This window comes from Halichoerus grypus, chromosome 5, assembly GCF_964656455.1.
Source record: "Halichoerus grypus chromosome 5, mHalGry1.hap1.1, whole genome shotgun sequence".
NCBI lineage: Eukaryota > Metazoa > Chordata > Mammalia > Carnivora > Phocidae > Halichoerus > Halichoerus grypus.
This window is the reverse complement of record NC_135716.1, coordinates 38247466-38271797: the sequence shown is the minus strand read 5'-3', so window position 1 is coordinate 38271797 and position 24332 is coordinate 38247466. Positions and strand designations below refer to the sequence as shown.

At 44.2% G+C, this 24332-nt stretch overlaps 1 protein-coding gene across 1 annotated transcript in view; it reads left to right on the top strand.

The window, feature by feature from the left end:
- Positions 1–16276, top strand: part of LAPTM4B (lysosomal protein transmembrane 4 beta) — a 75667-nt gene extending 59391 nt beyond the window's left edge. The window contains exon 7 of the mRNA XM_078072191.1: positions 15107–16276. Coding sequence (XP_077928317.1) covers positions 15107–15184 — 78 coding nt within the window. The 3' untranslated portion in view covers positions 15185–16276. The remainder of the gene's footprint in view (positions 1–15106) is intronic.
- The last annotated feature ends 8056 nt before the right edge of the window (positions 16277–24332 follow it).

Sequence of the window (24332 nt, the reverse complement as noted above, 5' to 3'; positions counted from 1 at the left end):
ATCACGCTCTGGATACCTATTATGTAATACCACATTCTCTCCCCTACCTCCATCAAAATTTGGCCTTAAGAGGAAAAATGTATTAAATACTAAACATGTAGATGATAGAAACAGATTTCCTTCACATTAAAGTTACGCATATCGAGATCTTAAAAACTATTTTAATCTATGCAGCCTTGTTGTGCTAATACTAGTGAAGATTTGAATCATAGTAATACCCAGTATTTAGTTTTCTTTTTTTTTTAAAGATTTTATTTATTTATTTGACAGAGAGAGACACAGCGAGAGAGGGAACACAAGCAGGGGGAGTGGGAGAGGGAGAAGCAGGCTTCCCGCGGAGCAGGGAGCCCGATGCGGGGCTGGATCCCAGGACCCTGGGATCATGACCTGAGCCGAAGGCAGACGCTTAACGACTGAGCCACCCAGGCGGCCCAGTAATACCCAGTATTTAGTTAAATCCCAGAGTAGGGAACCTGACTCCTTTGGAATTGGAGCACTCTAAAAGCAGTGAGATTAATATTTAGCCAAAATGGCGTCTCAAATTCTGATTCCAGATAAAAGAATCATTGACTTGAGTAATGTAGGAAAACTCCTATTTAGGGATAAATAGGGAAATTTTAAACTTCATAGAGCCTGTTGTACCATGTCATTTTGTGCGTGCTAATCCAGATTAACATTATATACAGGCTTACGGTGTTGACTTCAGAAAGTATTTTGCTGTGTGGCGCCTTGCTTTGAGTCTGACTGCTTGAAGAACACAGTGAAGAAAAAAGTCAGTGAGGCGGTGACTCAGTTGGTTAAGCATCTGCCTTCGGCCCAGGTCATGATCCCAGGTTTCTGGCATCCAGCCCCTGAATCCACATCAGGGCTCCCTGCTCAGCAGGGAGCTTGCTTCTCCCTCTCCCTCTGCCCCTCCCCCCGCTTGTGCACGTGCACGCGCTCTCTCTCTCTCTCTCTCTCTCTCTCTCTCCTTCTCAGATATATAAATAAAATCTTTAAAAAAAGGAAAAGAAAAAAGTCAGTGACCCGGTGGAAGCCAGATTATCTCCCCGGCAGCCATTTCCCTCTGAGGGACCTGAGATTAACAGAAGGCTGACCTTGGGCTGTCAGAAAAGCCACAAAACAAATTCCTGGTTGGCTGAGGAGGATTGGGGGTGGGGTGGGATTTAGTGGTGATCCCAACAACTTTCAGAATTTGTGCATAAAAAGTTCTACAGTTTTTTTTCCCCCCTCCTGTTACTTTTAAAAATCAGGTTATTTATTCCTTCCTAGGTATGGTTGGCTATGGTTAGAAACAAGTTCCTGACTAGGTAACATGAGTCCCTTTATTCTCCCCCCACCCCTCCACCGTAGAGAGAGGTAAAGGGAAGGTAATAAACTAATTGCCAGCAGGAGAGATTTTTAGTTAGACTTCAGAAGAAGGTCCTTCATGCTGGAGAAGCTAGACTGATGCCAAGATGAATGGACAGTCCTCATCTTGTAGATTCTTGAGGAAAAGTCATCACTTCCTGAAATGGTTTAAGGAGGGCTTCCACCAAAAGATGAGTTACTAGCTGGCTCTCAAGCTCTCTGGCCATTTCAGATTCATTAAACATGCTTCACCAACAACACGTACCTTTCATCACTCCTCTGCCTCTAGCAACGGGAGGGTCCAGAAGCAGTAAGGGATGGGGGAGAGGAAGATTCTCTAAGAAGAGGACTTCTAGAGAGTTTGAAACTGTAGCCTGTGGTTTAGGCTCTGACGCTTCTGGCCTACCACGTACTGGAATACAAAAGGGGGGGGTCTTACTTGTAACATCTCAACAGTAGGTGTCCTTTTGCCTTGTAACTTAATAGTTTGTATGATCTCCCTAAGCTTTTTTTTCCCCCCTCTTTTAATTTTAAAAGGCCAAGACAAATGTGAGAGGTTGATAGAGATTTGGTCAAATCTCAGATAAGCAGAGAGAGCAGTTAGGAGACCGTCTCCAGAGTCAAGGTTCCTATGATGATGGAGATGCTCCAGGTCTGATCGGAGCAACAGTTGAGGGAGTGAGGAAGAGGGGAAGGATTTGAGAGGGCTGGAGGAGGTAGAAATGGAAGTTGATCATTGAGGGGATGTGGAGTGAGATGATTCTCAAGGGTATCTCTCGTTTGTGGCTGTACTTGAAACATAAAAACCACTTCCCTGAGGGTAGGACAAGACCTTTCGGTGCGCCGTCTCCACGACTGTTCCCACAAATGCCATCCGCCTGAGGGCTGAATGAGTCCAGTGAAGCTCTGCTCTTTGCATCTGTTGGACCTCCCCGGTCCGTGGCTTCCGTAGCACAGCCTTTCCCCAAACACTCCGATAGTGGTCGCCATCTGCCAGGCTCTGGGCTGGGTGCTTTGTGAGCTCACTTCATCTCACAGGAGCCCTTAGGTTCTCCTAATCCCTGTGTGCAGGAGACGAAATGGAGGCACCGCGCGGGTCACTTCCCGAGATGACAGGGCTCGCGAGCGGCAGGAGGGGTACTGTAGGCACTGTGTGCCCTGAGCAGCCTGGCTCCCGGCTCTTACGCACCAGCTTCCCCCTCGGCTGTCGTCTGTTGAGACTGCCACCCGGACCCGGACCCTGCGTTCTCTGCACAGGCGCCTGGCGTGGGCCTGCCTGGGGTGAGGAGTGAAGCAGCTACACAGCTCATTTAGATGTTGCTTCTCAAGGAAAGTCACAGACTTCAGACGCAGTGGGACTTTTTACATTTTGCTTGCTTATTTTTGCTTTTTAGCACCGCAGAAGGGACGGGAGGGTGACCGAGAAGAGTTGGAAGAAAAGCAAAGGTTAAAAGGAAGCTTTGTAACAGCAAGGCAGCTGCCTTCTTCAGAGCTGTGCTGAACAGTCTCGCTTCCCGTAACTCAGCCCCACGCATCTTCCAGATTCCTCCTGCGTGCACGCGGCAGCAGGCGTGCTCACCCTCCCGTCCGAATGGAAAAGGATCGTGCAGGAGGTTTCCTCCTGAAAGCTTCTCACCTGCTTTCACGTAGGCTCCACGGTGCAAGCTGACAGGATGTGACGTTAACTCCGCTCATACTTCTTTCCTTCCGTTAGTAAAATACGGCATCTTTAAAAGTATTCTGACCCATATAACTTTTCAGTTATTTCATCCAGTGAGCATCTGGAGGGGTCCAATCAACACATAGCTATTTGTTTTTGTTTTTTTTTTTTTAAAGATTTTATTTATTTATTTGAGACAGAGAGAATGAGAGAGAGAGAGCACATGAGAGGGGAGAGGGTCAGAGGGAGAAGCAGGCTCCCTGCTGAGCAGGGAGCCCGATGCGGGACTCGATCCAGGGACTCCAGGATCATGACCTGAGCCGAAGGCAGTCGCTTAACCAACTGAGCCACCCAGGCGCCCCAACACATAGCTATTTGAAACCTAAAAGTTCTGGAAGAACATTTCAAATAAACCCAGTTTTCCTTGTGACCTTGGATAAGAGGCTATTAATCAATTGCTTAATTGTAACCCTCCTATAATAATAGTAAGAGCAATTTATAGTAGTTTTGCAGTAAATTGAGGATACAGTTACCCTCTATTTTCATTGTATTTTACTTTAAAACACATACAGAAGTTGACTTACTTATCACTTGTGTCTACAATAGAGTCCATATTGATTTTTACTCTCGGAACAAATGAGACATTGGATTTTATTTTTTAATTTGTTCTAAGAAAATTGTCTGGGTATATATCTTAATGAAAAAAAAATGTATAATATGTTCGTGCTACATCGCTTTTAACAGCAAAAGTATCCAAGCTCATTGTCCAATAACTGGGGACTGGTTTGGTTAAATAAGGGTACATCCCCTTGACAAAATGTCTTTATTGTCATAAAAATTATTATGAACAATGTAGCAACAGAAGAAAGGCTTGTGATGTTTTAAAAAGCAGAATATGGGAGTTTCTATTGTAGTTACAGCTAGGAAAAAACAAAGCTTGTAGGCCCAAATTAGATTGTAATAGAAAATTAAACATTGATTGGTTGGACACTGGAAATCAAAGCAGGAGACATTTCTCCCTTTCCATTGACGTGAGGGAGGGAGGGAAGTGTACAGGGGAAGGGGGAAATGGGTAAAATGGGAAGCTGGGATGTGAGAGAGTGAGCAGTTCCTGCAGCTGCCTTGGCAGCCTCTGGAAGGAATAGTGTAGAATGGTTAAGAAGATGGCACAGTGGGTGGCATCCCATGTTCAGGCTGGGGGAACGCAGAGGAAGCAGCCGGGGTCCTTTCAGAGGGTTACCGTGGTGATAGCATGCCGGCCATTCTTTCCAGCTCCTCTGTGGTTAAATTAGATATTTTTATTTTAGATAAAAGTACAGGCATTTAAAGATGTATTTATTTAGATATAGTTATTTAAACATTAGGTATTTATGTGCTCAGAACCATTTTAACGTTCAATTTGAGCTGCTATATTATTTTGGTATTTCCAGACCAAATATCTCACTAGTGAGGATTTTTGACCCAATTTGAAATATTTGAAGTATGAGTTCCAAATTATGAGTATAGTCTATAAAAGAATTTGAGCAGCTTCTCTGCTGAGAATTAAGAGAAATAATGACTTCCTCCTATAATTTATAATAGTTTTGCAGTGAGTTGAGGATAAAATCATCTATCTTGCTTTTGGAAATGATTCCTTTGGCAGACAGGGCTCAGGGGGGATTTCTCACTCGAGCCTCCCAAAATCTGCTTATGTTGTCCTCCTGGTATGTTGGATTCATTAGATATAAGATGCCATCAGTTGTAAACTGCACCATTATTTTAGGCAGTCCTTATTGTACGATGCTGTCAATTACAAGGCAAAGCCTAAATTCAGATGTTAAAATGTACAAAAATGTGTACCTTAGAATTTTAAAAATGGGATTATGTGTATGTCTTTGTTTACTTATTTATATTATAGGTGAGGATATTTAACAAGTTTGAAAATAGTTAATCTAGATTCCTTAAAGATAGCCCAGACTTTCTGTTTGTGATAACCCTATCCCAAGCGCCCAAATGGTTATTTCAGTTAATTGTGAAGATTGATAAGTCAGCTATCTCCCCTTTCCTATTTGGCGTGAGTAAAGGCAGCTCATCCAAATAGGCAAATGTGGTGTGACCAATTTAAGACCAGCATTTAATTTAACTGCTGCCTGTTTTAAACAGGATACATTGTGGACTGTTAGGGGTGTAACAAATGGTGAAGAAGAGAAAATTCTTGTGAGTAATTTAAAATGGACCTTTGGAAGAGCTCCCTAAGTGCCTCTAAATGCTGAGATTGTTTTGAGGCTGTGTAATCTCACATCTGACATTAGTCTGTTTCCAAGGGCCGAATTCAGGGTAATGCTTTTCCTTAGAACGGGCAAAGGGGACCTTTTTCTATAAAGAGCCAGAGAGTAAATATTTTAGGCTTTGTGAGCCATATGGCGTCTGTCATAACGATTCAGCCCTGCTGTTGTAGTGTGAAACCAGCTGTAGGTAATCCATACATGAGTAAGTAAGGCTGTGTTCCCGTCGGATTTTATTTATGGATGCCGAAATTTGAATTTTATGTAATTTTCACATATCACAAAGCATTTTTCTTTTAAACCATTAAAAAATGTTAAGAACTGTTCTTAGGTCACAGGCCACATGAAAAACAGGTGGCAGGCCAGAGTTGGCCCACAGAGTTCCCAGACTTCTGCCTTAGTGGAAATTTAAGCCAAGTTTTCTAGGCATATGTAGGGCAACTATTTAAACCATCTCAAGGAATTTAATAGTCCCTGCTTTTGGCCTTGAGAGACCTCCGGGTTGAGCTTTCCCCTCCTGCAAGTGGGTTGGCAAAGAACAGCACCTAATCCTTTGGCTCTTTTAAAGGATATCCTTTTCCTGAGAAAGTTTTAGTTCCTCCCATATTAGTGATTTTGCCTATAGATTTAAATCAAGCTTATATTTAACAAAATATAGTAGAAAATCAGTAAAAGAATAATTTGCTTGTAAAACAGTCATTAAAGCCTTGAAAAATAGTAGCTAAAGCTATTATATGCAGTGTTATCCACTGTCTTTTTGTTTTTTACAAATATTTATTCCATAAAGGCTTATTTTAGTTTACTATCAGAAAAAAATAATACACACCTTCCTCTCTCTCTCTCCCTCCCCCCTGCTCCTTTCTTTCTGTATCCATCTATGTGTCTGTCTATCCATTCATATATGGAATAAAAACTTTATAACCCAATTAATTCCCATTTTGCCTTATTTCTGGGTCATTTTAACACTTGCAGTATGTCCAGTGCCACAAGCCATCTCATCGTTCCATAAATGCACGGGATAAAGTGATTTGTTGAGCCATCGTACATGCCATGTACGATCCAATAAGCACATTGCTTGGATTTATTTATTTCACTAACCTTGTGAGAGAGAGATGATTATGGCCACTGTTGACAGATGGAGAAAAGTAAGGGTTTAGAGGTAAGTGGCCGCCCCAAGGCCTCGGAGCTGGGATTGGTAGACCCAGATGGTCTGCTCCACAGCCCATGCTCTCAGCAACCACCCCAGCGGGCGCCAGGCTTCTCGACACGGTGGCGAACAGGAAAAATACAGTGTTTGTGTGGCACGGCCTGTGACTGGACACCGGTTGAGAAGGTCCGCACTTCCCCGTGGAAAAGAAATTCTGTTTATCAGCCGCCTCCACTAGCAGATAAGCTGTCTGCTGGTTCAGGCCTTGTACATTTCGGCTAGTGTGGTATCCTTAGTACCTGGCACACAGCACTCATTGATGAAATGAACCAAGAGTATTTAATAAATCATCTGTCTTGCTCTCTTTTTTATCTCCCTTGGAGGAATTCGCTTAGGTTATGTGAACCAGATCAGCTCCATGCCCGTACCCTCAACTGCCCAGCGTCATCCCCGAGAGAGAGCACACTGCAGGACTCACTCCATTTCTTCCTTATCTGCTGCTTTCCTTCGATTCTAGCGAATGTATATGAGACAGTTGGCCGGTGACCTGGGAGTCATCTTTCAACTTGTTACGATTAGTCTCTTAGATAAGTCTCTTCAGCTCTGCTTTCTCTTCAATTTTTTTTCTCTCTGTTGCTGCCAGATTGATCTAAATCATAAAACTGATTTGTCAACCCCTTATTTAAAAGTCTTCAGGGGGTTCTGCCATTTCTTACTGCAACATTTCTCAATGGTGATGTCACTCCACTTGGCTGTGTGATAGCCAGTTGTGACTTGTGGGGTAATATTTAAAATCTAAGTTTGCCAATGGTTTGATTTTTTTTTTTTTTTTGCCCTTTCAGTAAATAGGAACAGATTTAGGATTACCCCTACAATAACATCAGTCTCGGCTGCTTGCGTTCGAAAATTTTCTTGAAACGAGAGGAGGGAGCGGAATTATGATTTCGTCCTGCCGACTCTGTCTTATTTGTGAGGCAGCTTCGAGGGACTGTTCCAGATGTGTTGTCAACAGTCGCTGCTCTTATGAGCTTTCACGACTCCCAGGGCCCTTGCTTCCCACCCCGTACCTCCCCAAAGGAGACAAAACAAGAAAAAGAAGTCTCCATTCACAGTGGTATTTTCTGTAGTTTTTCATGTTTTATGGGTAGAGAAGGGCAGTTGATTTTGTAAAAACAATGTGTGCCCACAGAGGAGAGCTCTCTTACATGTGAACACTACCAGCGCCCCTCCCCCGCCCCCCAAAATGGTGAGGACCACTGGTTTCTGTGGAAGAAGGGGCCACCTTCCTGTCGTTGCTTAGAAGACCAGCTGGAATCATGCCTGTTGTTCAGGCACATCTCTGTAATCCCGCCTCACGCACTGAGCTCTCTAGACGGCAGACCACCTACACCTTTACCCGGCTGCCTGGGGCTCTCATGACATACAGTCTGCATGTGCCTTCCCCGCCTCCTGGCATCAGCGCTGCTAGGCTGACGCAGGGCACCCTGCTCCACATTGCAGCCTGTTACCTTCATCTCTGCTTCTCAGCCCAGCTGGCCACCGATAGGAGCCCCGAGGTGCGTGGGTAAGGAGCGAGTGCACGGATTCGCTCTTCCAACCAAACCTTACTTTGGATTTTAGAATTACAACTCGGTGCCCACCCCTCTCACAGTAAAAATGGCATCTACTTTTCCTGGACAAAGAGTGGCGTTTGACACCATTCAGTTACTTTTGTTTAGATTTGGTAAAAAAAGGAGATAAGAGGTAGGGATGGCAAATCCTGTTGTAGGGGGAGATGAATGTACTGTCCACTTCTAGCTTTTGAGATAAAAGGTATCGTGAGCTGGCTGTTTCCAAAGGAGTTTCTCGCCACAACCTTAGGGCTGTCCTTCCATGTTCAAGAACAGGAATATCTTCAGGATTCTTGAGAGAGGGTCCCTGTCAAGTAGGTTTTAGTTCAGTGACCTTCCCTTATAGGCCTTGATCTGGTCATCTGTTTGCTTCAACAAGTAGGGCCCAGAGCACCTTCAATTTTAGCCTCTAACATGTTCTGCCACCACCAGAGCTGAGAAAGGAAAAGAGAACTTCTTTTCTAACCCAAGTAAATAAATGTGTATATAGAGGGCTTACTGGTGTCACTTTCTTGAGGAGAGCACGTAGCTGAACTAGTTGTAAAATAATACTGGTTTTGGGCACCTGGGTGGCTCAGATGGTTAAGCGTCCGCCTTCGGCTCAAGTCATGATCCCAGGCTCCTGGGATCGAGTCCCGCATCGGGCTCCCTGCTCAGCGGGGAGCCTGCTTCTCCCTCTGCCTCTCTCTCTCTCTGTCTCTTATGAATAAATAAAATCTTAAAAAAAAAATAATACTGTTTTTTTTTAAGATTTTATTTATTTGAGAGAGAGCAAGAGCGTGAGAGAGAGCACTAGCAGGGGGCTGAGGGAGAGGGAGAAGCAGACTCCCCCCTGAGGAGGGAGCCCAACACGGGGCTCGATCCCAGGACCCTGAGATCATGACCTGAGCCGAAGTCAGACGCTTAACTGACTGAGCCACCCAGGCGCCCCTAAAATAATACTGTTTTAATTATCTTGCTATAGTTGGGGGATTGCCACCATTCATTGAGCACCCAAATGCTAAATCCTGTAGTCCACGTTAGGTATGTTACCTCCCTTAGATCCTTACAACCCCACTTGGAAGGGAACCTGTCGTGGTCTTCATTTTATAGATATGCAAACTGCAGCTCAGGTAGATTTAGTAACGGAGGACCCCAGGGATCATAAATCACAGAGCTGGAATTTGAACCCAGGTCTGATTTCAGATCCTGTGTTTGTCCACCACCATATTGCCTCTAGAATTTGATCGTGGCCACACGTCTACTAAGTGATAGAACTCACATTTGAACACCCCTCTGCCTAAGAACCAGTTCTGAGAAAGGGATACAGAAGCGTGAGGCTCTTGCCTTCTAGAAACTTCCTGGAGAGGAGAAAGGTAAATGTATATGAGACAGTTAATAGTACAAGATAATCTATAATTTAATTGATAAGTTACATAAGTGCTTCAGGAAAATGATTTTGTGTCTTGAGTTCAGAGGGCTATATTATAATTGCTGCCATTTCCAGTATTATTCTTATGACTTCATATATCTATAAGGAATCTGAAAATATATCATCATAGTGTCTTTATTTCAAGAACTTATTGTACTGTAATTGCATGGCATGATTAAGTGAAGAAGAGTGTCATCGAGGCTGGCATATTTCAGATCTCCGTTTTAGAAATGAATTTAACTTGAGCCTCGGGTTGTTTGGATTTATATGGAGCAACATAAGAAAGAAAAGCCTTCCAGGAGCGAAAAATCACAAGAAGGAGTCAGATTGGTAACGAGCATGCTGTGCCTGGGGAGTAGATCAGGTAGGGTAGGGTCAGATACTGGGCTGCTGTTGACCTGGGCATGAGCAGCACAAAGAATGCGGTATTAAATGAGAGAATTGTTCATTTTCCCATCGCTCACCTGTGTTTCCTTGGGGGTACTTCAGGGCACCATAGTTCTCTAGTTTCCACTGGTGCATGGGGTGCTCTGCATTATGCTTTAATGTGGAGGTCGGGGCTCACTGGACTGGAGAAGAGTCTCAGGCGGGGGTGGGGCCGGTCCTGATCACCCTCTCCGTGAGTGCATATTTCACCTGAGATAATAACTTGAGCCAGCACAGTATTCCCTGGTTGCTTTGTTCGGTGTCTGTACTGCACAGGATCCAAATCCTACCACCCTTTCTTGCTTTGAGAGTCGAAAACCTGGCAAGTCGGCTCATCTTCCAGGCCCCTGCAGAAGCTCCTATCAAGCCAATAGCTCACCTGCCAGCCAGCAGGGCAAAAGGAATGACGTGGCCCTTAGCCCACCCCCCAACCTCAGGTTGAAAGTCGCCCCTTAATGATGGACATCCTCTTCCCTTCAGCACTGCCATGATTACTCTTTCATGTTTTAAATGTGATCTGTGTTGTTAACACGGTATTCCATATGCAAGCTAAAGCTCATGGCATTGAAAGACTGATTCCTTAATTTCCCTGCCCGTCTCTTGCCTATCAGCCCAGCGGTAAGCACTGCTGACTCCTTTTCCTGTCTCTTCTAGTGTTTGCCTCTGTATTTTACAAATAATGTCTACATCGCTGTTTGATGATTGATTCCAAATCTCTTTTGACTTCTTGTTGAATAGGATTTAACTCTCGGGCACCTGGATGGCTCAGTCAGTTAAGCGTCTGCCTTTGGTTTGGGTTGTGATCTCAGGGTCCTGGGATGGAGCCCCACTTTGGGCTACCTGCTCCTCGGGGAGCCTGCTTCCCCCTGATCCTGCATGCTCTCTCTCTCTCTCTCTCTCAAATAAATAAATAAAATCTTAAAAAAAGAAAAAAAAGATTTAACTCTCATCCTCCTCCTCATGTTCCCCACTTCCTTTGTCCTCTTCATACCATCATATTGGATTTTCTCGTGCCGTCATCAGTCAGTGTTTACTTTTTTTTTTTTTTTTAGTCAGTGTTTACTTTTGAGTGAGTATTGGTCAGTGTAGAGCTCTATGATATACATTCTCTTGTATGGTGTTTGGTGTTTGATTTTTTTTCCCAGCAAACATTTGCCTTGCTCTTTCAGCTGCCAAGTTTTTATCTGTTACCTAGGTCCCCATCCTTTCTATGTGGCTATTAGATCTGTCAACCACCTACCAATATTATTTTCCAAGTGTTTGGCTCTGTCAGGTCATCTGTCAGTTCTCTTTCTTTCCTAGGGCTTCTCCTTCCCCTGCCCCAGGGTGGACGAGGTGCACACAGCCATCATCCTGGCTACTGGTTTCATTTTAACGTACCTCGCCTTGTTAGGATGCGGGAGCCAGCAAGCAGACTTCTGGTGCAATTTACCTCATGCCTCTTACTGACCCCCTGTTTTGGACCCCCAAATCTCCAGGGATGGTTCTTTGAGAATCTGATGAAAGCTCCGAGCACTCTTCCCAGGAAAATAGTTGCACAAACACAAAATTTGGCATGTCATTTTGTGAATGTCTGAAAACACATATGTAACTTACATATAATACTTTGGGGGATGTAATCTTAGCAACTGTAGAGTTCAAATAAGCCTTTAGTGCCTAAGCTCTAATAGTGTAAGTCCAACTCTATCGTACCCCAAAATATCCTATTTTTACCAATAAATAGTTCTTTTCTCTTGAGCATTTTATCATTTCTTAGTATTTGATGGAATGAAATTTTAATCCCTTGTGGATGTATGGCCAGCTGGAATCACTTCTCTGTTACATTTTGCAACCTTTGATGTTAATTTATTTCTCCCTCCAACTGTTCTTTATATTGATGTAGCTGGGAAAATGAAGTTTGCTCTGGTAACACTCTGAGTATTTGTTGAGTTGAACTGAAATGATTGAGGAGCTGCCTTCCCACAAGCACACTGTAACCTAGCACGATAACTCCCAATTAAAGAGACACTACAGACAGATTCTAATCTTCCTAATTAACAGCTGCTTTCTGGGGTCACTGGCAAGAGGGATTTTTCTGTCTGCAAGGAAGAAAGTTACACTATCACACAGTCACTCTGTTAAGCTCCTATTAAGACAAACTCCAAGGGACTGTATGTACTTAGATTAGAATTTCATTGTATTGAATATTGCTTGAAGTAAAGTGGTCTGTGGCTGAGATCTGTAATGTGCCTGTGTTTGCCTACTCATTGAGTAGCTGCCGCATACCAGACAGTGACTTTAGTTTGAAGTAGGATGTGACCTATGTTCTTAGTCCTCAGAGATTATTTTTTAGCCATTCATTGTGAGTGACTAAATTTTGAAAAGTGAAAGATGGAGTTTGACTAAATGCCAACTTTTAAAAATGTCAAAATAATCGGATTTCCACCAGTTTTGTTATATGGCATATTAATTGGCATGTTCTATCTTAATTGAGTTGTTTTCTCAGATTTCCAAGTACTTCATTGATCTTAGTAGAAGAGGACAATAGGGAGTGTTTTTAGTCAGTATCGACAGACTGAAATAGAAAAAGTATGGCGGCTTATGTCACCAGCCCTTCCTTGAAATCATCAATAATATTACCATCATTTAGATTTAAAAAAAAGAAGACGCTGTCGCTTGAGAATGTGAAACTGATTCTGTTTGGACAACTTTCAGTGAAAAGAGCGTGAGGTACCGGGTGAAGACTGTTCTTCAGTCAGCTTTTAGTATGTGGTGGTGAGAAAGCAAAGACAGGCGAGGCTCTCACAAGCCCTGGTTAAAGGACAGACTCATCACCAGGCATCTTGACTTGGTAAAGCATCCAAGGCTATAGAATATTTGAGACAAAAGGCCAACATTGGGATGTTAAAATACCGATGTAAAGTGAAACTTTAAAACAAGTTTGAAGGGGCACCTGGGTGGCTCAGTCGGTTAAGTGTCTGCCCTCAGCTCTGGTCATGATCCCAGGGTCCTGGGATGGAGCCCGGCGTCGGGCTCCCTGCTCAGTGGGGAGCCTGCTTCTCCCTCTCCCTCTGCCCCTCCCCCCTGCTTATGCTCCCTCTCTCTCTCTCTCAAATAAATAAATAAAATATTTTTATAAATAAATAAAAGAAGTTTGAAGATAAATCGTAAGAAACAGTAACAAACCAACTCAATGTGAAAGCAAGTCTATTTTGACAAACAAAAGGCAAAGTTACAGTATTTTTTTCTTTTTAAAAAAAAAAGTCATGTTTAATCTTCTGTGTACATTTTGTAGAATCTGAGTGTTGTATTTTGTTCAGGAAAGAGAATAAATTGGATGCAGTGGCTGATTTCAGTCCCTTTTAAGTAGCTCCGCTGTGTTTTAGGATAATCTCTCCAAGGATAATGATAGATTTAATGAGGCTGAGGAGCATAATGCTGAAGCTCGGTCATGCAAAATTTAATATTTCTAGCATCGATCATAGCTGTTGCCACTGGTTAGAAGTTACCGTATCTCATGTGCACACAGGCACGCACACACCAGTGTGCAGACGCAGGGACGGGAGCAGTGGCTTTTTTGTAGAGAATACGCTTTTCTCCCCGGTCAGGCTGAGACCCTCATGGAGAGGCTGCTGCCAGATGCTGGGTAAAGCGCCTTCAGGTGGAAGACAGGGCCGGGTTCATGCTCTGACCCTCACCCCTCTGTCATCAGGGTCCCAGCGGGTGCTCTGCCTTCAGGCTTCCCTCCCTTTGCCTGTGCACTTACCTGTCTACCCGAAGTGCCTCCTCTTCTCTCTGGGCCTGATCCCTCTTCCCGAGACGCCTGACGTTGTTCTCCCTGTGTGTTCTTCTCTGACACCTTGTTCACACCCATGCATTGATCATGCCCCATTTTACTGGCTTCACCTCCAGTCCTCTGTTAATTATTCCTTATGAAACCTTCTCTGTTCAAGTGACTGGGTGGTTTCTGTCTCCTAATTGGACCCTCACCAGTGTCAGCGTCCCCTGCCTGGAACGTCGAATGCACATACAGAATCGCCCAGGCCCCGCCCAGGCGATGCCTCACTCATTCATTCCACCAACATCTGAGCTCCTACTGTCGGATAGGCACTGGGCCCAACTCCGGGGTTAAGTAAGACCGGGCTTGAGCCCAACAGGAGCTCTGAGGCTAGGAGAAGAGAAGAATAAGTCGTCAAGTGTGTCGAATTAGAGAGGTAGGAGTGTGTGTGTGTCTGTGATATTGTTGGGGGAATAGAATAAAACAGAAAACTTAAAAAGAAAATTTGAGTGTTGTGCCTCTGGGAGCTGAAAGGATAAATAAATGAAAATGCAAGAAATTGATAAATATTTACTGCTTTCAGTGTAAGTGATGCCCATAATTTTGTTTTGTTCTTTTCCATTTGTGAATGTTCTTTCTCTTTGCACAAAGCACTTGAGGTGGGTAAGGTTTTCATTCATCTCATCTCTGTTCCTAAGGGCAGGAACTGTCCTTTATCTTAATCACCTTGTACCCATAATGCCTCTCATCTAGTAGGTGCATAATAAATGGTAGATGACTGAAGAAAGGCTAACTATATTGAGTTCATATTCCCTGGCTTGTTTTTTACTCCAAATCAGTCAGTGTTTCCTTATGTTGACAGTTCAGGAACCATTCCGAGCACTTGTTTTTGGGCTGGAGGTGTGAACAGGAAGGGTCAATCAACTCGAGTGCTTGTTCTCGTTTGTTCCTCTTCAGCCATTTACAGATAATATCGACCATCTCAGGTGTGCGTCAAGCAGTGTTAAGTACTTTGTAGACCTCTAATTCTCTGGTATCGCTGTATGACAGGTGTAGAAATTGAGGTTAAGTAAGTTACTCAAGGCTACGCTGAGAAAATGTGGCCGATGTCACCATGAGTGGTTCCCGTGGTCAGTCAGGTGCCCGCCCTGCTCATGTGCACACGTAGACATCACCCAGAAGCCTTTTTTCCTCTCGAGAGACACAGTCGCCTCCTTCCTAGTCCTAGAGACACAGCCCTGTGGCCCTCCAGGCACCTTGACGTCCAGGCACATGTGAACAGGGGTTGGGAAACCTGGAAAGGGCCAAAAGTCTCTTCCCATCTTCTCATCGAAGTGTAGCCACTTGCTGGCGAGTTGAAATTTGGCCCGGGTGATGGCCAATGTTTCTTTGCATGAAAGGTCCGTTGAAGTGAAAGCTCAGGGGGAATGTCTGTGCACTTTTATTACACACTAACCCTCGTCCGCTCTGTTGCTTCCCAGGTGCTGTTACCTCCGTACGATGACGCTGCTGTGAACAGCACTGCTAAGGAGCCGCCACCACCTTACGTGTCCGCCTGAGCCCGCGAGTGGGGGGCCTGAGAACAGCAGCTTGATTTCCAGACGTCAGAGCGATAGTTCTTTCTTTGCACTTCTGGGATGAGCTCTCTGAGCTTATTTGTTGCTGAAATGCTCCAGTTTTTAAATGTAGATGTTAAGTTGAAACACTCTTTAGTTTTAAGCATACGCTTCACTAGAGCACGGCGATAGACTCACTGTAGAGTTCTCTGTGTGGGGCGGGGGGGGCGCAGTGGGCTTCCCTTGTCTTCCCAGGGGTTCCCTAGGCATTGAACCTTCCCAGCAATCTGGATGAGCCCGGAGTCAGAGAAGTCTGGTTTTGTCCCTCCTGGGCCTCGGAGTCAGGGAATTCATCACATTTTTTCCCTGTGTTCCCTCTTATCTCTTTTGGAAAGTGTAAAATAAAATCAAAATTAGAGAATGCTTTTCTTAAGCCATTCCAGTATTTGAACAAACCCTTCAAACCTTACAGAACAGGCATATCAGTTGTGTGATCATTGCTCTAATTAGGGAAATAGGAGTCCATATCTATATAAATAAAACAAGAATCTCCTTAAGATTCTTTATGACTTAAATTCAATGACAGTTTGTATTTGCTGTTCAAGGATTTTGTCCATGGGCGGAATTGAGACCCTTCCACAATCCCAGGTGGTGACCGCGGCCACTCTCCGACAGCTGGTCTTGAACGCCCCGTGTCTGGGGTCACGGGGTGGCGTGTGTCACCTCTGTTATAGTGGTGGAGCGGATGCGTTTAGTACTGCTTGGTACTCTCTTCCTCCCGGTTTCCCATGCCCACCCAGGACCCTTTTCACTAAGGATTTGTGTAAGAGTATGAAAAAAGGTCTTCTTCTCTCCCTGCAAGGCGCATCCTACCATTTTGAAATTCTGAGTATGCTCAGACACCTGTTCGAATGTAAAACGGTCTTCAGAAAGGTGAGGAGGGGTGCTTTTCTTGTGGAATGCTCTTATCTCGCCTACCTGAATTTCAAGGAACTTTCATATATTCACATGGTCAAAAGTCACAGCTCTCCTGTCTGTTCATTGTTGAGCGTGCTGTAAATGAAGGCTTTGCAATTAAAGTGAGATTTGCCCACATCTGAGAACGTAACCTTGTGACTTTGTGATCATGCCTGGGGACCCTTCCCACCCACATGTGGCCATGCAGACACAGAGTTTGGCCCAAGGAGGCAGCTTTACAGCTTGTTTCACACATATGTGTATATAGACATTTTTTTCTATTTCAGTGCTGATAAAATCAGAGCATCTTAGGCCAAGAGAAATGGAGCCGAACAGACGCGAGCTTCCAACATTCCTAAACCCCACCCCTGCCAAGCTCTGTGTGCTCAGCTGTTTTGCATACGGTTGCTTTATGTCCTCGGTGTGCTTTTAATAAGCGTTCGGATTTTACTCCATTCCAAGGGAGATTAAATAAGGGAGGTAGGAGGGGTGGATTTTTATCCCTGAGAATCAGCCTCAGTGATTTCTTTTGGTATACCTCATTAGTATTCTTTATAAACTCAACCTAGGAAATTCTCTTCCTGGAAGCTTTGTGCCCATAAGATTCACAGTAAGTTAATCATATTAAAAGGTGTTAGGAATGGAAGAGGCCTCTCGGACAGTTTCACTGATCTCTGGAAGGCATCACAGTTGCTTGCGTGGACCTCCCTGTGATTTTCCAGCCCTCTAATAATTTTTGTGGTATGAAAAATGGCACATGGTTAAGTAGAAGTGCTGATTTTGAGTCTGTGGCGTCCTCCGAGGCACTGTTGTGCATGTAATGCTCAGACCACACCACAGACACCAGAATACCCCTTAATTCTCAGGGGTCCCATCTGGAACTGGCGAAGCGGCCTTTCCTAACCTCTACAGCATAACCCGGGCTGTGCGCGAAAGCCGCCTCCATAGTTAGAGTAACGGACTGTCCTCTCAACTCCACCCGCGGGGAGGTTGTGATGTGTGGGTTAAAATGACCCTGCAGGGCCCATTCCATGACTCAGCAATTCACTCTGTCTTTATCTCATCACTAATCCAATTAAATACCTCTCTTAAATGTATTTTAAATCCAGCTTTAATATCTGACCCCTTTCTCCCCTATTTTGCCATCTGCAGTCATTCCCTCACTTGTCCCCGTGCCTGTACGCCTCTTGGTCACTTTACTGATGAGAGCACCTCAGGCTTTTTCATCTTGACCACCCTCCCAAGATCCTTATGACCCGATCTTGGGTATTCAGCCAAGTGCCTGAAGGTGTGCAAATGGACCCACCAAGTGGCAGCCCATGTAGGAGAGTTTTAAGTGTGTTCTCTGGGCCAGAGGGAACAGGAAGCTGACACCTTTTGGCTTAGATGTGGTCTGTCCACCCTAGGAACCGAGCTTCCATTGAACCAGCTGGTCAGATTTCCAGAATGCCCAGCCATATGGAAGAGTTTTAAGGCCAACAGACTTGCCCACCCCTTCCTGTACCTTCTTCCAACACAAACCTCATGTACAGTATCTCCTCCAAGTCTGGTGTCCTTGTCCCTGCCCCCACCCTGTCTTATTGTTCTCTGAGAATGCAGGAAACATTCCCCCCTTCCCGTCCTTTTTTGCCCCACCCTGCCTTTTTTTTAATTACTCTGTTCTGGCCCTAAATATTTGTTTAGTTTGACTGCTTACCCAAACCACTCCTCGTTTCATGTGTCTTTTCTCTCTCAGTTCGTTAACAGTGCTTCTTGGTAATGATCTCACTAGACCATCTGTATAGACATGTCACCATTAGAGTTGTTTTCTCCATAGAGGGATGCATTGTATTTGAAATAGTCATCCTTTGAGAATAAAATCCTGCTGTGCAAACGGAGCTTTTCTGATCAAGGAAAACCAATGACACTGTAAAAATATTTCCATTTCTTGAAGAAGATGTGCAGTTTTTGCAACCCATTTAGAAACCGACTTAAATATCATTAAATAATATTGCTGCTGGTTATGTAGGCAGTCTCTAATCTTCGGGAGGGGAGAGGGCAGGTGTCTTTGCCAGAGGATCAAAAGAATCATGCAAAGGGACTGCCAGCCTCAAGTGCAGGCTCAGCCCTCCCAGGGCTCCCCACCTTCAGACCTAACATGCACCAAACACAGTGCCTAGAGCTGTATAAAATGGGTCTTCTGGCAGCTCGGACTGAAAGGGAAGGAAAAAGGAGGCTTTGCAAGGTTGTCTCCATACCCATGGAATTCACTTAAAAGTGTCTCTGCACACTGGCCAAGTTTTCTGCCAAATGACTCTGGAGTATGGAAGCCAACCAGATCGGTGACCTGCCCAGAAGCCCACGCATGCCTCTTGGGGACTATAGCACCCAGACATCAGAGGAGAGAAGCTGTCATTGGCCAACCCAGAAAAAATTACATCAAGGCAAAAGCCTCAGCACTATCCACGCATCGATGTGATCCTAATTAGCAAGAACAGCTGCTGCTTCGGAATGGGGAGTTTGGCTTAAAACAGCGTAATGGACTCAAGTGTGTTTGTTTCATCCCAGCTAAAACTTAACACATGCTTTTTAAAAAGTCATTTACAGTACAGACGCAGTTTTTATTTATTAAGCGTACTAAGATGGGAACCTCTTCAACTCAGCAAATAAAATTATAACATGTATTCCTTGGTCTATGCCAAGATGCCCAGGGTCTGTTGCTGCAACAGAGCAAAGCGAGTTTGGAAGAGAACTGGATGAGCCCAGGTGGATTGCGCGTGGTTAGCCAGCATGTAGGGTTTGAGCCGCAGTTCTCTCAGGAAGGGCCCAGACTGAACGTGTCTTCATCTTGTCTGCTACTTGCTAGTCCCACAGCCGGGGTGGTGGCATCTCAACTCCCCCCATGCCTACTCAGAACTTGAAAAGTCGTAAGCTCCAGATTCCTGGGATCCTAGATTTGGGACTTCGAAACTAAAGAGCCGGTAACGCTTCCACCTGTGGTCTCCACCTGAAGAAACCCCCAGCTGTGGGAAGACAAGGGAACAATGGATCTGCTCTCTGTGCCACCAGCCACAGCACAAAGGACCTTGTGTCCTGTGTGGTGAAGATGCCCCTCTGACCCTGATTGGTGGCCTTTGTGAGATGTGGCTTTTCACCTAGTATTCATATTAGCTAAAGGAATGTATTTGTAATTATTCTTTGTCACTATTTTACTTTCACTGGAAGTTGCTTTAGTTCTTTGAAATTTAGGCCTTTTTAAATTACATTTATCTTTCCTACGTAGAGCTCCCTTCAATAAATAATAAGAGCAGCTCTAACCCTGCTTTTATCCTGCTCTCAGTTTTCTCTATCTCGATGATTTATTGACATGTCCTATTCATTGTGCCCAAAATGGGAAATTGGCCTCCCTTTCCTCAAATCTGCTCCTGTTGACTTGTGTTTCACCTGGTGGCCTCCCCATCGTCCCAGTCATGCCACTTGGAGATAAATCATAGGTCCTCTGCCTTGTTCCTCTTTCCCCCTTTCTTTCCCCATATCTGTTCAGTCTCCAGCCCTGTGACTTCCACCTTTAGATCAGGTGGAATGACATTTACCATTTACTGAGCCCTTCCGATGTGCCAACCATTGTGCTAAGCCCTTAATACATATGAGCTTCATCTGCATTGTACAGATGAGGAAATGAGGCTTCTAAAGGAAGAGAACTGGTCCCAAGTCACACCAGTTATTGGTAGAGCCAGGCTTTAAATGCCAATTGAGTCCATGTAAGTGGGTGTTGTGTATCTTTAAGACATCTAGAATCCCAGAATTCTGTACATGCCTCTCACTTCTTACCAACAACTGCTGACTTCCACTGATTGAAAGGAATACATCCCAATAAGGCAAGCATGTCATGCAAAGCCATGTGAACTTTGTAAACTTGGGGTGGATCTTTATCTTGAAGTTTGCATTACATAAGTAAAACTGTCAGTTTCCTATTTGATTAGACTGGAAAGTGTTCTGCAAATATCAGCTTTTAATTCTTATTATAAAGAATTGATTCAGGCAGGAAGAAAGATCAGATGCAGTGGGACTTTCAGAGTGGTTAATTGTTTGAAGTGAGCAATTGCTTTTGAGGAAATTAGGCACCATTTTTAAACTGCACTGATTTATCTTTGTTGAGGAAAATATGCATATTAAGATTTCAGGAAGGGGCACCCGGGTGGCGCAGTCCGTTAAGCGTCTGACTCTTGGTTTCGGCTCAGATGGTGATCTCAGCGTTGTGAGATCGAGCCCCAGGTCAGGCTCCCCGCTCAGTGGAGTCTGCTTGAGATTCTCTCTCCCTCACCCTCTGCCCCCCACCCCGCCTAAAAATAAACAAATACATCTGAATAAAAAAGATTTCAGGCATTCTAACTCAGACTAGTATGCGAGTAAGTAGAACAGTGTTGTCATTGGTTTGTACTGTCTTGGAGGAACAGTTGGAGGCCTTGAGACTCACCTTCCTTCCCTGCCCCTGCCCCAGGCAGCTTGTGTCAATGTGTCTATTTTCACGCCTATCAAAGGAGAAGGAGACAGAATAGAGCAGTCCTTTCCCTTGGGGCTGTAGGCTTTCTTCTGTCCTATGAACTTAATGTGCTCTATCATCTGCATCCCTGAGAGCCAGCTTCCTTAACCGTCTTCACAGTGAATCCAGGTATGGGGCACCAGGAAACACTGTAAACTTGTGGGCTTTTAAAAAATAACATAAGTAATGTATTATAAGAAAAAAACAAAATAAAGCCAACAATTAACCCTTGGGACCTCAACTTAAAAAACTCCCTTCTGGAAGCTTTTATGACCCACTAGTCTGGGAAGTATTCATTTTACAATCCTCCGTAGCGTATCCAGTGACCCAGTCAACGCACATCTTACACTCTATGGTTCCTGTTGCTTTTCTTCTTCTCTTTTTTTTAATTCTGAATTAACCTCTTTTTTAAAAGATTTGATTGATTTTATTTATTTATTTTTTAAAAAAGATTTTATTTATTTATTTGACAGAGAAAGACCGCAAGAGAGGGAACGCAAGCAGGGGGAGTGGGAGAGGGAGAAGCAGACTTCCCGCTGAGCAGGGAACCCGATGTGGGATTTGATCCCAGGACCCTGGGGTCATGACCTGAGCCGAAGGCAGACGCTTAACAACTGAGCCACCCAGGAGCCCTGATTGATTGATTTTAGAGAGAGCAAGAGAGAGAGAGCGTGTGTGCATGATCGAGGGGGAGGGGCAGAGGGAAAGGGAGAAAATCTCAACAGAATTCGCACTGAGCACAGAGCCTGACTGACAAGGGGCTCATTCTCACAACCACGGAGAGTTGGCCGATTAAATGACTGAGCCACCCAGGCGCCCCTTCTCTTGCTTTCCTTGTCTGTAATTCTCTAGTAGATAAGAAAACTCATAGAGTCTTTGTCTATCTTCCGTAGGGTTCTGTCTTCACTGCCTGGCACTTGTCTGGCAAATAGAAGGAACTCACAAATAGTTACTAGAATAAGAATAAAACAAGCATATGAGAGAAATTAAAAACACCTGTAATCCCACCCATGGCGATTGTGGCAAATTCTTTTTTTTTTTTAAGATTTTATTTATTTATTTATTTGAAAGAGAGCGAGAGAGCACAAGCTCGGGGAACGGCAGGCAGAGGGAGAGGGAGAAAGAGGCTCCCTGCAGAGCAGGGAGCCCGATGCGGGGCTCCATCCCAGGACCCTGGGATCATGACCTGAGCTGAAGGCAGACTCTTAACCGACTGAGCCACCCAGGCGCCCCAATTGTGACAAATTCTTAAGAACAGCTCAGTGGGGCCCAAGCTCCACAGAGATCACTTCTCCCGGAAGAGCCCACTGGGAAAACATGTCATTTCTATTGACCATGCGAGGAAACAAAGAGAGGGTCACTCCTCCAGAAAACCCTACCAATGCAACAGCAGCTGTAGTGTGTAATTTGGGGGGTGGGCATCCTGACTTCTAGGAAAAAGTTGTAAAGGTGATAGGTAAAAAACAGCAACACAGTAATCAAAGGCTTGATCTCTGAAGGAAGATTAAAGAGCAGCTAAGACGAGAGGCTAGCTAATGCTCTACTTCAATTTGAAATCAAAAGAAAACAGCATTCTTAGCTCACACTATTCTTGAGATCAAGTTCCTTTTATATGTGAGCTGAATTCAGTGGGGCTCTGAATGACACGTTAAATTGCTAGATGTGCCTCTCCCTCAGAACTTCCTTTCCCCTTCCCAGGAGATCAGTGTATTGTTAAAGCACTCAGTGACCAAATCTGAGACCCTACGGAGTTCTGAGGCCTTGGGTATACAGGGCAAAATTCTGAACCGATACTATGCCACCAAAGTACAGTTGATGTGTTCATCCACTTCCTGGGCTCTTGAGATTTAAACAAAACTCCTGAAAGACTATGTGTGATAAAGCATGTTTGCCTTTCATCCTTTACAAGAATATCACAAGATTCTTCTAGTAAAGCTATGTGAATTTCCCTGTGGTTTGGGGGGGACCATAGTAGACGAGTACAAAAGTCCTCACCAGTAGGTGAGTCCGGCAGTGGAAAGCAAGAGCCAGAGAATAATCAGAAAAAACAGGCGAGGAAGCTGAGGAGTGAAACAAGAAGCCATTCCTGCCTACATGGGAGAGACCTGGTTCCAGGAAAAAGAGCGTTCAAAACAGGGAGTGCAAATGAAGAAGAGAAGCAGTCTGGTTCAAAAAGAGACCAAAATGTTTGCATGGAGACTCAGAATTAAAATGAGTCCCATACACCAAAGTGTTATTAATATGTAACTCACATGCCATACAATTCACTGATCCAAAGGCTGCAATTTAATGGTAGTTAATATTATTCAGAGATGTACAATCATCCCCACAATCAATTTTAGAACATTTTCAGTACCCCCAAAAGAATCTCCATACCCATAAAAGGTCACTCCCCATCCCCAACCTTCCCAGCTCAAGGCAATTTATTTCTCTCTAATGGTTCTGCCTATTCTGGACCTAGAATCATGCAGCAAGTGGTCTTTGGTGACTGGCTCTTAACACTTGGCATGTTTTCAAGGTTTATTCATTTTGCAGCTTGTATCAGTCTCTCATTCCTTTGTATTGCAGAATGACATTCATTTTACTTATCCGTTCATCACTTGGTGGGTTGTTTCCACTTTTTTTTTTTTTTTAAGATTTTATTTATTTATTTGACAGAGAGAGAGAGCGCGCGCACAAGCAGGGGAAGCGGCAGAGGGAGAGGGAGAAGCAGACTCCCCACTGAGCAGGGAGCCCGACGTGGGACTTGATCCCAGGACTCTGGGATCATGACCTGAGCCGAAGGCAGATGCTTAACCGACTGAGCCACCCAGGCGCCCCGGATTGTTTCCACTTTTTGCCTATTATGGATTATTCTGTGATGAACATTTTTGTACAAGATTTTGTGTAGGCATATGTTTTCATTTCTCTTGGGTATATACTTAGGAGTAGAATGACCGGGTTATGTGATAACTGTATGTTTAACTTTCTGAGAAGCTGCCCAAATGTTTTCCATGGTGGCTGCCCCACTTTATATTCCCACCAGCAACATACAAGGGTTCCAATTTCTCCACATCCTCACCAACACTTGTTATTTCCCATCTTTTTTCATGTGCATTTGAGAAAAATGTGAAGTCAGCCATTGTTTCTTCACATGAGTTTTCTGCTTCTTTCTCTCTCTTTTCTCCTTCTGGGACCCCTATAATGGGAATGTTATTCCACTCGATGTTATCCCATAGTTCCCCTAAATGATCTTAATTTTTCAAATTCTCTTTTCTTTTTGCTGCTCTGTTTGGGTGAGTTACACTGCCCTGTCTTCTAGATTGCTGATCCTTTCTTCTTCATCCAGTCTGCTGTTGAGCACCTCTAGTGTATTTTCAGTTCAGTTATTGTATTCTTCTGCTCTGTGACTTCTCTTCGGTACTTTCTTATATTTTCTCTTTGTTGAAGTTCTCATTGTGTTCATGCATTCTTCTCCCAGGCTTGGTGAGCATCTTTATGACCATTATTTTGAGCTCTTTATCAGGTAAATTACTTATTTCTGTTTCATTAAGGTTTTTTTCTGAAGTTGTATCTTTTTCTTTCATTTATAACACATTCCTCTGTTTCCTCATTGTGCTTGACTCTCTGTGTTTGTTTTTGTATATTAGATGAAACAACCACCTCTCCATCTTGAAGGAGTGGTCTTGTGTA